At 54.9% G+C, this 12579-nt stretch overlaps 4 protein-coding genes across 4 annotated transcripts; 1 reads left to right on the top strand and 3 right to left on the bottom strand.

Annotated features, from left to right (window-relative positions):
* Nucleotides 1–1567: 1567 nt before the first annotated feature.
* Nucleotides 1568–3439, bottom strand: CH63R_06881 (Heterokaryon incompatibility protein; the record flags this gene model as incomplete). The annotated part of the gene is made up of 2 exons (XM_018301856.1): nt 1568–3216; nt 3280–3439. 2 exons carry the CDS (start codon nt 3437–3439, stop codon nt 1568–1570), a joined length of 1809 nt encoding a protein of 602 aa, XP_018159706.1.
* Nucleotides 3440–4068: 629 nt separating this feature from the next.
* CH63R_06880 (Major facilitator superfamily transporter) lies at nt 4069–6092 on the bottom strand (the record flags this gene model as incomplete). Its single annotated transcript, XM_018301855.1, has 5 exons — nt 4069–4318; nt 4375–4966; nt 5021–5665; nt 5851–5872; nt 5922–6092. The coding sequence occupies 5 exons, from the start codon at nt 6090–6092 to the stop codon at nt 4069–4071; spliced, it is 1680 nt and encodes a 559-aa protein (XP_018159705.1).
* A 2984-nt stretch (nt 6093–9076) lies between these two features.
* CH63R_06879 (Ubiquitin-conjugating enzyme) lies at nt 9077–9996 on the bottom strand (the record flags this gene model as incomplete). Its single annotated transcript, XM_018301854.1, has 3 exons — nt 9077–9764; nt 9816–9895; nt 9967–9996. 3 exons carry the CDS (start codon nt 9994–9996, stop codon nt 9077–9079), a joined length of 798 nt encoding a protein of 265 aa, XP_018159704.1.
* A 709-nt stretch (nt 9997–10705) lies between these two features.
* Nucleotides 10706–12464, top strand: CH63R_06878 (Surface antigen; the record flags this gene model as incomplete). The annotated part of the gene is made up of 3 exons (XM_018301853.1): nt 10706–10738; nt 10981–11167; nt 11233–12464. The coding sequence occupies 3 exons, from the start codon at nt 10706–10708 to the stop codon at nt 12462–12464; spliced, it is 1452 nt and encodes a 483-aa protein (XP_018159703.1).
* Between the last annotated feature and the right edge of the window lie 115 nt (nt 12465–12579).

Genomic DNA, 12579 nt, shown 5'->3' with positions numbered 1-12579 from the left:
GTGAGTGAGTTTTAGAGGACAGAAGGACAGGATGATATCAGAGTAGGTCAGAAAGCCTTCTGTCACTGCTGCAGTCTGCGCCGTTGGTTGTGGTTGCTGGTTGAACCAGACAGAGTGCTTGTGTGTGGCGGGCAGTGGTTGTGGATGGGAAGGGATAAAGTGGACAGCGAGGATAGCTGTCTGGCTGCCTGTATGTGCTTAATGCTTTCTCTCTGCTTGCTAATACTGCTTGCTCCGGCCTGGCCTAGCCTGGCCTTGCTACTACTGGCGACGGCTGGCAGTCAGTCAAGTCAATGGATCAATATGGAAGGGGGGAAGAAAAACCTCGGAGCCCGATCATGAAAAGGAAGATCCGGTGATGATGGCAGAAAACCGGGGCCGCATCACAAATTTTACCCCCGCAAAAAAAGAAAACGTTGCGCTGCGCTGGGAAAAAAAACAAAAAACAGACGGAGGAATTGGATGGGCGCGCGCGGGGCGGTGCGTTGCGCTACCTCTTGCCGGTACGTATCTCGTGTCTCCCTGGTGGCCCAAGCTTCTGGGTAGATGGAAGAATCTAATTGGGTCAAAGTCTGGCTGATTCCTGGGAAGCTGCAGCCCAAGCGGTCGGTACGTACTGGGGAAGGGGAGCTGTCGATCGAGGAAGGTGTGTGGACCAGGGAAGAGAGACCAGGCCGGCCCTTTTTTCACGGTTGGTTTTCTTCGCCTGACCCCTGATCTGAGGCCCATGAGCCCATCCATGAGGCCCATCTCAATTTGTCAAAAGACGAGCAGAGGTGAGTAGGCAAGTCAAAGGCCTCCTTTCCTCGACCGAGCAATTAGAAATGATCAGGAAAGGCCGTTCGCTTCTTTGTTTGTCTACTGCTTTCGTCCATGCGACGACAAGCAAACAACCAACATCATCATCATCATCACTCTCACTCACCCTGGGCCCGGTGTCTCTGGTTTGATTGTTGCCAGGGCGCGCATCGATCTTTGCTCTGGCTGGCCTCCAGCTTGAATCGAGCCAGCCCGTGCTGCCAACAAAAATACCCCAAGCCACGGGGCAGCCGGTACGCTAAGCTACCACCGTCGAGCAACCTACTTTCGGCTCAGGTCCTTTTGATTCATCAGCAACTGGAAGCTTTGAGGTACCTACCTTAAGTACCTTACGTAGTGATAGCTCCTCATCATGGTTATGTCAGCGGTTTTTTTTTTTTTTGCCGACGTCAGGAATTTCAATCCCAGTCGTCAGAGACGCCGACTGACCCACTTAATCAATAGACCCTTCACCACTTTCTTGCTAAGACCCCAGTCAGCTCCGGCATTCCAAACCTCCCGGTCCGTTCGATCTCTATTCGCACCGTTAGTGGGGCCGTTGAATCGGCTGTGCCGACATGGGACACAAGATCGCCCACGTCTATCGTCATATCTCTATGAAACGATTCTCACCCAGCGCACATTGAAAGATTGCTGGCATCGATGGCCACTACTTGGAATGGAAGCAAATTCCTGGCTGTACAACTAGAATCGTGCTTTGTCCACTTAGAAACTTTGAATGATCGTCGATTCATCTATCAACCAAATTTCAAATAAGCAAGAATTCGCTCATGGGGATGTCTTCGTCGAACCAAGCTGTATTTTCTGTGTCCCTCCAGCCCTCCGGCTTCCTCTGGGTCAAACGTTCCAGCGGCTCGCCAGTATCAATCCGGAAGATGCCCACTCTCTTGAATGTCCCCGGGTGCGTGTCTTGACGAGTATCACTGCTAGCCGGTACGATGACCAAGCCCCAGAGTGAGTGATATGGTCCATCAACGCCTAGTTCTCTCAATGGCAGGCAGAAATACGTCGTATCGACAATCTCCTCCCTAACATCAGGATGGAAGGTGCCGAAATAGTGCATCGAGTTCCAATTGAAGTGGGTTGGCCGGGGGATCTGAACCAGCCTCCCGCAAGCGGTGATTTGGGCCCGTCGCAGGCCGCCAACAAGGTCTCCGCCTCTCGGCTCGATGCTGACGTCTAGTATCTCGGCGTAATCTCCAGCGAGCTCGAACACGATGGGGTGTGTGACGGATCCATCTATGGATGCCCAGCTCCACGAGGGCGATCGATAACTCTCGGGCCGTTGTACGTCGGGGGCATCGCCCAGCAATGCCCGGTCATTGACATACCAGAGAAGGCAGTTGATGAAATCCCCTCTCCAGAGGCCGGCCACATATTCGTCTTGAAGAACCCGAGAGAACTCTTTCGCTATCCCAGAAAGGGCCACAAACTTGTCTCCGGGGTTAGTCAGTCCACATGCCATGTACTCGCTGAGGATGAACTGCCACAGCTCGTAAGGGCTCTGGTATTCTGGAAGTCTGCTGTCTTTTTCGCCACCCGTTCGGATTGATCTGACGGCTCTTTCCCAGTTCTTGAACCCCTGAAGCTCGTAGGTGGCCTCGTAGTCTTCAAAGAAGTGTTTCGGGATGCCTTGTGGGAATACCTCGCATGCCTCGAGTTGACAACACTCCCAGAAAATCTGCTGATTGCAGAAATGCACCGTCCGTGGCGCCAGAAGCCTTTCTTGAACAACCCACGCCCGCTTATTTAGGGGCCCGTTTCTCACTTCCGATGCCCATAGCCTCATCGGAATGACACTGCATTTGACGTTTTCCACTCTTCCCTTCATCCCCATTGGTATTTTCAGCTCTGGAGGAATAATATCATACGGATCTCGGTCCCTGAACAATCCGCCGTATGCATCAGGAGATGCCGTTGCTGCCAGAGTCAGGCTCGAATTTCGGTACACTTTGTTCATCAGTGGTGCTTGCGTCTTCCAGTCGTCCGACCCTTGGATGATGCAGAGAGAATCGATCCAAATGTATCGGAACCCCAGCCTTTTTGTCGCATAAAGGGCGTCTTGGAAATTCGGAGGCAGGTCTTGGACGGCAAACCCCGCCTCTAAGTCACGTTTGTTGCTTTGGTTCATGATCTTGAAGTGTTTCTTTCCCCAGCAGTGGCTCAGTGCAACATAAGGCATGCTCCTCTCCGACTTGCCAGCCGTGTCAATAAGATGAACTAGGCCGCGCTCGTAGTCCCGCACATCGATGAGTCGCGTTGGGCTCCAATACGGATGCGGCGACGCGCAGTCTCTGTGACTGCTGTTGCATTCTGTCATCCAGCTGGATATCAAGTCCCGGCAGAGCTCGTGCTTTGTGCTACTCGTGGCAGGCAGCGTTGGCATGTTTCGGCACTCTAAACAGTATATCAGTTTGAGTGGTTCTGCAAGAAACATAGTCATTTGCACACAAAGCATACCGACCGAATCAACGAGACTGAACGAGGGTAGACTGGCAAAATCGTCAGTCTCGTATGAATCGTCCGTGTAGACGAACGATATCCTCCCAAGTTCTGCATCGTTTCCGACTGAAAACCGTATGAGGGTGCAATCCAAACCGGTGAATTGCGGACTGGCCATGGCTTTCCGGCCCCTAGGTCCCAAAGCATCCCAGACCCGACAGCAAATGAGGCATTGGGCTTGCATGGATGTTATCAGACTCTCGATAGTGTGGACGTAACACACTATCCGCTTCGAGTCGGCGGGTGCTGGTGCCACCTGGGAGATGGTTCGACATTGGTCGCAAATAGTCATATTGAACTGTTCTGATTTGGACTAGGAAAGGGACCGCTTCTCATTAAGCAATGCTTCGCGTGATAGACCGCCCTGGTCGCGAAGAGTCTGAGAATGAAGCGAGGATAGAGGTTCAGGTTGTTTCCAACGATACGTCGATAATCCCTCACTGGCTACATGCGTATGGTTTAAATCGTTCCCATTGTAACACACAGTAACTAAAATGGGATCGTCTTATGCAATATGCGTTGTCCCCGATTTCACCAACTGCTACTGTGACCCCGCTCGTAATGCAACGGGATCCATCCAACTCGATCATTCACAGGTGGCTGGACTCTAACCTCGGTAGCGACTGGATTGATTTGGTCTCTATAGCGCGTGCTATTAGTCCCAGGGCAAAAGAAGTCCGGGAGAAAACGCCGATAAATAATTATCTCCGTCAAAGTCTCGTTTTCATTATTACTTATTCCACCGAATCAGACGGAGGCTCCGTCTGATAGCACACTCTGCTCGCTTTGTTTGCTCTTGACACTCCCAGCCGTCCACTGTCGTAACCTCTTGCCCCAAAAGTAGAGTATAGGCAACCCCAGAGAGAAGACAATGATTGTCTCGGCGTAGAGTGCAAATATAGCAAATGGACCATACATGGCAATCCAGACCGTGGCCTTGGAGGCAACGAAGAAGGCAATGACGATGCGCAGCGAAGAAACGTTGACAAGAACGGGACTGCAATAGAGCGGTCAGTACAGCGATGTGGCTTGAGACATACGAAATATACATACCCTGCCCACTGGGGATAGCTTTCAACGATGAAGACGTTGAGGACGGTCATCGTCGTCAAGAAGGCGAAGACGATCAGGAACGACCCGACGAGGAGAACCGCCCAATGCATGTTCTTCTCCCCGGCAGTTCCAAAGACAAAACAGCCCAAAATGCCAGATACGAGAGGGAAGATCAGGTTGGCGAGGTGGTGCTCCGGCTCTCGGCTACCTCCCTGCCACCTCGTCACCGCATTGGAGATCTTGTCGGCAACGGGACCCCCAAAGACGTAGACAAGAGCGGTCGCGGCAAAGAACGGCAGCACCGTGAGGCCTGTCCACTGGAACTGCCAGCCCTGGGCAAGGAGTGCGAAAGGGTTGATCTGCTGGGCAGCCTGGTTGATGACGATCATGGCGCTATTGACGAGAACGGCCCAGATGATGGCGGGGAAATAGGTCGACCGGAGGGCGTCGAGCATGGACTTGGCCGCCGGTTTGAACTCAAAGCCGTTCTGGAAGAAGCCGATGTTGGTCCAGATGGTGCGTGGGGTGTAACTGACGTAGTCTAGCTCAGGACGGTTCATGCCTGGCTTGAGAGGATATGTCTTCTGGCCACCTGAGAAGTGTTAGTGAACCGGCGTTTCCCATCTCCCAAGCAGCCGGCACTTACTGAGCTCGTCTTGGGACCGCGTCCAGCGGGTCTCGGGCAAGAAAGCAAAGATGATGGCCCATGCCACGATGCCCAGGCCGGAGGTGATGTAGTACAACCATCTCCATGTGTAGTTGGCAGAAACCCAGGGCGCCAGGACGCCGAGACTGATGATGAAGAGGCCTTGGCTGGACACGATGGCCGACATGGCCTTGTTCCTCTGGTGGATGAAGACCATGTCCTGTACAATCAGCGGGATCAGCGCCTCCACGGCACCGGCGCCCAAGCCCATGAGCGCTCTCGCGAGCAGGTGCTGGTGCAGGCTTTTGCTGAACGCGGCAAACAACCCGCCGGCCCAGGCGCTCGTCGCCGCGAGTAGCAGCACGGGGCGGCGGCCGATCCAGATGGATGTCGGCACGAGGAAGTAGCTCGCGATGCCGTTCGCCAGGAGCGGCATCGTGGCGAGGAGGGCGACCTCGTCTAGCGAGGCGGGTTTCACGCCGGGCGGCACCACGGACATGGGGTTGATTTTGAGGCCGCTGCCGCCACTCTGGGCCTTGAAGTCGATGGTGTTGATGATGTGCGGGTCAACGCCCGAGTACTCAAGGATGAAGACGGGGAGGAGACCGCCAATGACGACCTCGGCTGATAAGGCGAGAGAGCCGACTGGGGAGACATGTCGGTCAGTATCTTGGACAAAGGCTAGGACCGGAAAAAGGGGCGGTGTCTTACAGAAGCAGAGGGCGCCGATGGCTGTCCATTTTCGCCACGCAGGGAGATTCAAAGGGTCTAAGTCGAGACGTCAATATCTTTCTCTGTGCTGCAGCCTCATAATTGATGGCACAACTCACCCTTGGGGTCGGGCGTGGGCATCTGAGCAGAGTGAGTAACTGACATCACAACGGCGGCGTGCGAGTCTTACAGGAATCAACCTCAGCTGCCCATCCACGTAGAGCTTCGTCGTACCAACGACCAGCGACTCGCTCTTCTCCAGCTCGCTCGTTCCGTCGTCGAACTCTGACACCGCCACAGCAGGCGCACGCTTTTGGCCGGCCGTCTCATCCTGGAGCGGCCCGTGGTTGTCCGTCGCCATATTCGTCTTTCCTTGCCGTAGTGGAGCAGAGCTTTAGCGCGATCTCACCCTACCAAGACCAGGAACAAGAGATCTACCCGCGGGACGTCACATAGCCCTTATACCTAGCCGGGCATTTCCCTTGGAGGCGGTCTAGAGTTGAGAGCAAGGGGAGGAAAATCCAGCCAAGACAGGGAGAGTTGAAAACTCTCTATGATAGTTCCGAAGGAGGTCGGATAGTGGACTGGCGCTCGATTAACTTGGCAAGGATGGATGGGAGAAAACGAGGGTTTAAGAGTGCTAGGGCCAGAGGAGGCTCAGTGTCACAGTCCGAGAACGATCAACCGCCCCAACAGGGAATGGGATTTGCAATGGATAATTCGAAGTGTCAGGAACAAGAACAAGGCACGGGTGGAACAACCGTGCGTTCATTCTCCAAAGCCGTGTCTGGTGTGTTGTTCTCGAATCGGAGACGTATCTTGAGAGGGCAGTCTGGACCGTCCCATCAGGAGCAACAGCTTGAGATAACACACCCGCAACTAGGTTCAACGGTTTCAGGGCGCCAGCTAAACCATATTTTTTTTGGGAAAAAACGATGTACATCGTACTGTAGCTGCAGGCAAAGGGCTTACCTCCGAGTAAGGTGGAACGTAGGGGTGCAGCCATGATTGCCTATGCAGCACTACCATCGTACATCTGGCCATTCACATACTCAGACATCATTCCAGCAAGTCAATATTTCAATTGGGGTTGAGCTAGGCGGCTTAACCCTGTGCAATACCAGGCCTGGGGTTGAAGCTTACCGCACCCCGTAGTAGACTTTATCATGCTATCTGTCGTAAGGTGTGTTTATGTGTGTGCGATGTAACGTTCGCTTGCCCTCATATCCCTCTCGCGAGACGAATTAACCCTCCACTCCCGAAGCACGGGCGTGTCATGCTTCTGCTTGACAAACGTTCGTCGCCACGAAACCGATTATCAGCCAGGGGTAGGTTTAAACTTGAATTTTCCTCTTAAAAGTCCATGGTCCGTGGTAGATAGTTGAGAACAAGGTTTGTTCTTCAACAAGGGTACGAGCCCATTGGTACACTGGGATCGACACCAAACTTCGTGTCTCATAACAATACGTCTTGTGAGGTAATGGTAGGTTTGCGGTCTGGGGTTAGAACACGGCAAGCGGCGGTTTGATCTACGTTCGAGCGCACGAAACAAGCTCTGGCCTTGAGATTCATCACTTTTCCTTGCTTTGAAAATGTTCTCCTAGCATAAAACCGCTGTACGATGTAGGCGGTCGACTATAGCCACCTTGGCCATTAGACATTATTGACGGCTCATATGGTTCATGGGGCTGATTTCAGGTTGAAACCCCTAACGTAGAAGCTTCTTCCTTCTCCATCGACTCACCCCTTGTAGCATACCGGTGGCCAATGCCACAGGCTCTTGCGAGAGCTTCGGTCGGTGTTGTTAGTGAACCGTGTTGAGCATCGTCAGTCGATTTCTCATCGCATCACGGCGAGGCACGCACAATTCGGCCGGACGAGCTTTCTCAAAGGCCAAATGCGCCGTGAACTTCAGACAATAATACTTTCTTTTTTTCTATCGACAACTTGAGACGAGAACAAGCATGCAATTGAGACTCTCCTCGGAACCGGTGAGAAGTTCGGCAAGTGATCACAGGCTGTCGCATTGCCAAGGTTCCTGACTAAAAGCATAAATGTGGCAGCCTCGGTCCAGGTGCCTTATCGCGAACACCAGCCAAGCCATCTTGGACCTTCAAAACGCTGGTTGATTGACTTCTAAATGACGCGACGCACAGACGACGATGCAGCAATGTACCGGGGATGATTCATCTGGAAGCTACGCCCCAGAACAGAGTAGCGTAGAAAGAGCTTACATGCATCCTCAAGGAGGCGGATATCAACACGATGATGGTTCAAACAACCCACTAAGGAGGTAGTGATTTGCGTATTCTGTACCTCCAATTAGATAGTAAAAGACGCCTACCGATGATGATCGGCGTTGGTCAGCTTATGTGTACGCAATGTCTCACAGCCTTTCCCTGTGTCGTCTGAACTCCAAGTCTCTCACTGGTCTATCCGGTCTCTTGCTTCTCTTGAGTCTTGACCCCTCAACGTAACACCATCTCACCGATACATGTTTCGATTCACCAATGCATCAGGTCTTTCCACGCTCTGGGGTTTCTTGGATGTTTTCCCTGCCAAAGCCCACTTCAACAGCCGAAACTCACTCTCTGTCTGTTCGGGGCCGTTGGCTGGGCGGTGACACTGTTCAAAAACCTTGCTGTGACCGTCGCCGGTCGGCGCTTTCATTTGTCGTCTGTTGATCGCGATGTTTCCTCTCTCTTCAGATGATACTTGGCCTCTTCCTCCGCTCATCCGTTGTGTGTGCTCGTCGTCTACTTTTCTATACGGCGTTGCGACATGCCGACCTTCCCCGGCGATAGCAATCCGATAGCATCATCAACTTGGAAAAAGAAACCCGCCTGTGCAGAATGACGTTAAAGACTCGCAGATGCAGCTGCAACGGATCCCAGCCTATTTGACTGACCGTCCTTCTACTCCGTAGCCTCGTCCGCCTTATTCTTCAAAAACGACAAGTAACATATCCCTTCCACATCACGCGATAGTGTAAGACGGAGCCTTCAGCTGGGTTCTTGGCAGAAGTCAGCCGCGGCACGAGCTTTATCAGAGAATAGTAGTCAGGAACTGGTTCCAAATGTCGTTTCCAAAAGCCGATCCGTTTGTTGGATCTAAAGTACATTCGTTCATGCGAGTTTTGCCATAACCCGATCGGCCGTCTCAGTCCTCTAAAACTATTAGTCAAGACTCATTTGTTTCACTCTGGTCCGTTGCCGTTGACGGAAAGCCCAAAAACGCCATGCTCAGCCGTGTCATCCCATGCGCACAGTATTATCCGCCTCCTCTGACAGCCATCGACGGCCATGGCTGGCCGAGACCCTCGTCCGCGTCTATCCTTACTCCAGATCACTCACTGGTACCCAAAACTCTCGCAAGCAGGACATAGAAGAAGATGACACCGCCGGCGACGAGGAGCTTGTTCTGGTTCAGCCACCCCCGGCCGGCGTCCCGCTGCTGGACGACGGCATCGACGACGGCCTGGGCCTGGTGACCGCTGCCGTTCGCGATGCCAAGCTGGGGCCCGCATGAGGCCCCTGCCGCGCCGCCAATCTTGTTCCCTGTCGCCATGTCGATCTTGTGCTCCTTCATCCATTCCCAGTTGGCCTTGTCGACATCGGGCCATTCGGAGCGGAACTTGGCGCCGCCATCGCCGGCCTTGACGTTGCCCTTCTGCGCCGGGTTCGACTTGGCGTGGGAGCCGCCGCCGGTCGAGTTCCACCACCGTGTCCGTGCCGCCAGCATCTTGCGCTCCGCTTCGGTGCTCGAGACAGAACCGGTAGTCATCTCTTCGCTCGTCATGAAAGAAAGCAGGCCTATCAGGATGGTTGAGACCTCCCAGGCAGGGTTGAAGGATTTCGGATGGAAGTCGGAGATGGAGAGACATAATCGGGTCGATGGCTGGAAGCGGCCCGATGGGGTGTGCATTCGGATGGCCGGGGGCGCGAAGGGGTAGTTTGGAGGGAAGACGAGGGTGCCCCAATATTGCCCGCCATGATAGGGCGTGTTCTCGGGGCCAGTGATGATGTAATGCCACCTAGGTATGATGTGTTAGTCTGTGTAGATGCAACAGATGAGAACGACATACTCAAGGATATTAGAATCGGAGGGATGGGCTTCGATGTATGGTGGAGGGTTCTCGGCGATGGTCTTGTACTCGCGCGTCAACTGCATGGGGGGTCAGTCATCAACCCAAAGAGAACAGCGGAGTGGAGCGGACAGTTGCAGAGCATACTGACCCTTTTCTGCGCCGCCTTGCTGGCTGCCATGATTGTAAAGGCTGATGGAGGAGGAAGTTGGACGAGGTCCTACGGTTCCGGACTTGGAGGTGAACGACGTAATCGTCAAGGGGCACGTGGCGGTAGACGAAGAAGCGAGGATTTGAGCGGTAAAGAACGAGTGTCGAAAGGTTGGATAGGGTGGTGACTGGAGGCTGACAGGTCGACTCGGGGAAGATTCCGTACGCCTTGTTTGAGCTGCTGGGCGGGTTGAGGAAGATGGAAGAGCGAGCGCAATAAACACAGTCACAGGGTGGGCGAGGAGGACATGTAACTGGGGGGACTGCAGCGAGGCTGTGGCAACTGGCAAGCGCCGGTGCGCTGTCGAAAGCGAAGGTGCATCAAAGAGAGGTACGTACCGTTGAACTCCACAGCACTATGTCACTGCCGGCCGAGCATCAGCCATACCCCTCAGCCACATGATCAGCCACAACAGCAATCCCCGACTTCCAGTGTATTCCATTTCCGTCAGACAATGTGGCTGGAGCAAATGGGGCTGGAGCTTCGAACCCCACATTGAGCTTCGGGCACTAGCCTCAATCGGCACCAATCCGCCAATCCGCCTCATCATCCGTCCCGGTCGGTTCCTCTGCGCTCCGTGCTGCATCTCGAATTCAACCGAAGCCTGTCGGCTCGTGTGTCACTTGCCCCTTGCCAATTCACCACCTCCAGGGCTCTTCTAGCTTTCACAGAAGCTCCAATGGCGTCGCAATCGAGTCAAAGCGGAAGCTCCGTGAGTACATGCCGCAATTGGCCCTTCTGTTGTGCTCGCCGGCTAACCAGAATTTCTCAAAACGTCAGGCTTCCAACCCGATCGACAAGCTTCAGGCTGGTCCGGATGCGCTGCGGAAGGAGGCCGAGTCCTCGGCCGAGTTTGAGAAGCTGCAGGAGGAGGCCAAGATCAGAAGGCTACAAGCATTGGCAAGCTGCCATCCTCCCCGCGCCCTCGGTTGCCTGTGCTAATGCTCGCCGTAGCTAGCCGAACAAAACTCTCAGCCCATGACCATCAACCGTCTTCAGGTCCACGGTGCTACGAACACGAGACGAGGATTCCTCGACCCCATATTCCAGCCGCTTCTGGCCGAGGATGTCAACAGCAACTCCACCCTCGGCGAGGTGGCGGCTCGCCTGGGCGATGCCAGAGGAAAGCTCGAGAGACTGGGTAGGGAACAACAAGACTGGCTTGGCGCTCGCCAACGACAGAGAAGCATGGACTGACCTCAACAGGCATCTTCCACCCCGACCCCAAGGTCCACCTCAACAGCTCGAACCAGACCGACCCCTCGACCACCCCGACCGATGTCGACGTCGACGTTGTCGTCAAGGAGCTCTCTCGCTACAAGTTCAACGCTGGAACCGATGTCGGAAACAGCGAGGGTTCCGCCTACACCTCTTTGCTCTGGCGCAACATTTTTGGCGGTGCCGAGCAGCTCACCGTTAACGCCAGCGCCGGTACAAGAACCCGTTCCGCCTACAGTGCGACCCTGAGCGCGCCGGTCCAGAGCAACCCCGACACTAGGATTGCGCTCGAGGGACTGGCGTCGGCGACCGACAAGTCATGGGCCGCCCACGAGGAGGTCCTGAAGGGCGGAAACCTGCGCTTCTCGTGGCTCTCGGGCCCCAAGGACATGCACTCCCTCGAGTACTCGGGCATCTGGCGTCAAGTCACCGGCCTGCGCGACAACGCCAGCCCGACCGTCCGCGCCGACGCCGGAGACTCGGTCAAGAGCTCCGTCAAGCACACATACCAGCGCGACCAGAGAGACAACCCGCAGTTGCCGCAGAGCGGTTACGTTTGGAAGTCTGTCTTCGAGCTCGCCGGTGTCGGCCCGCTCGGCGGTGACGTCGCCTTTTCCAAAAATGAGCTGGAAGTAGGCGGCGCCGTGCCCGTTCCCGTTCCTGGTGTCAAGGGACCTTCCGGTGTTTCCATCGGCGGAGGCTTCCGATGCGGCATGCTGTACCCCCTCCCTCTCGGCTTCTCCTCCGGGGGCAAGGCCCAGCCCAGCCGCATCAACGACAGATTCCAGCTCGGCGGGCCCACCGATGTCCGCGGTTTCCACTACGGCGGTCTCGGACCCCACGACGGACAGGACTCGGTTGGTGGAGACGTCTTCGCGGCCGGCAGCGTGAACATGCTGTTTCCTCTGCCGTACAAGGGCCCTGAATCCTCGCTGCGTTTCCAAGTCTTTGCCAATGGCGGCAGGCTTGTCGCGATGCAGAACAAGACCAAGGACGGCGACTCGCCGAGCACTCTCGATGCTGGGAGCGTTGCCAGCAGCGCCTGGAGAGCAGTAAGCGACCTGGCCACTGGCCTGCCGTCGACTGCCGCCGGTGTCGGTCTTGTGTATGCTCACCCCGTGGCCCGCTTCGAACTCAACTTTAGTCTCCCGTTGGTTCTGCGACGCGGCGAGCAGGGCACCAAGGGACTGCAGGTCGGTGTCGGCATCAACTTCTTGTAGAACTCTGAATTCCCGGTGTCCCGTAATGTCTATTTGCTGGCATACAGCACTGTCCCAGAAATGCCCACTTTTGTACAACCAGAATACTATACTATAGACGCTTCCAAAATTCTGA

The sequence above is a fragment of the Colletotrichum higginsianum genome, chromosome 4 (genome assembly GCF_001672515.1).
Source record: "Colletotrichum higginsianum IMI 349063 chromosome 4, whole genome shotgun sequence".
NCBI lineage: Eukaryota > Fungi > Ascomycota > Sordariomycetes > Glomerellales > Glomerellaceae > Colletotrichum > Colletotrichum higginsianum.
The sequence above is the reverse complement of the archived record's forward strand: the minus strand, read 5'-3'. Positions and strand labels throughout refer to the sequence as shown.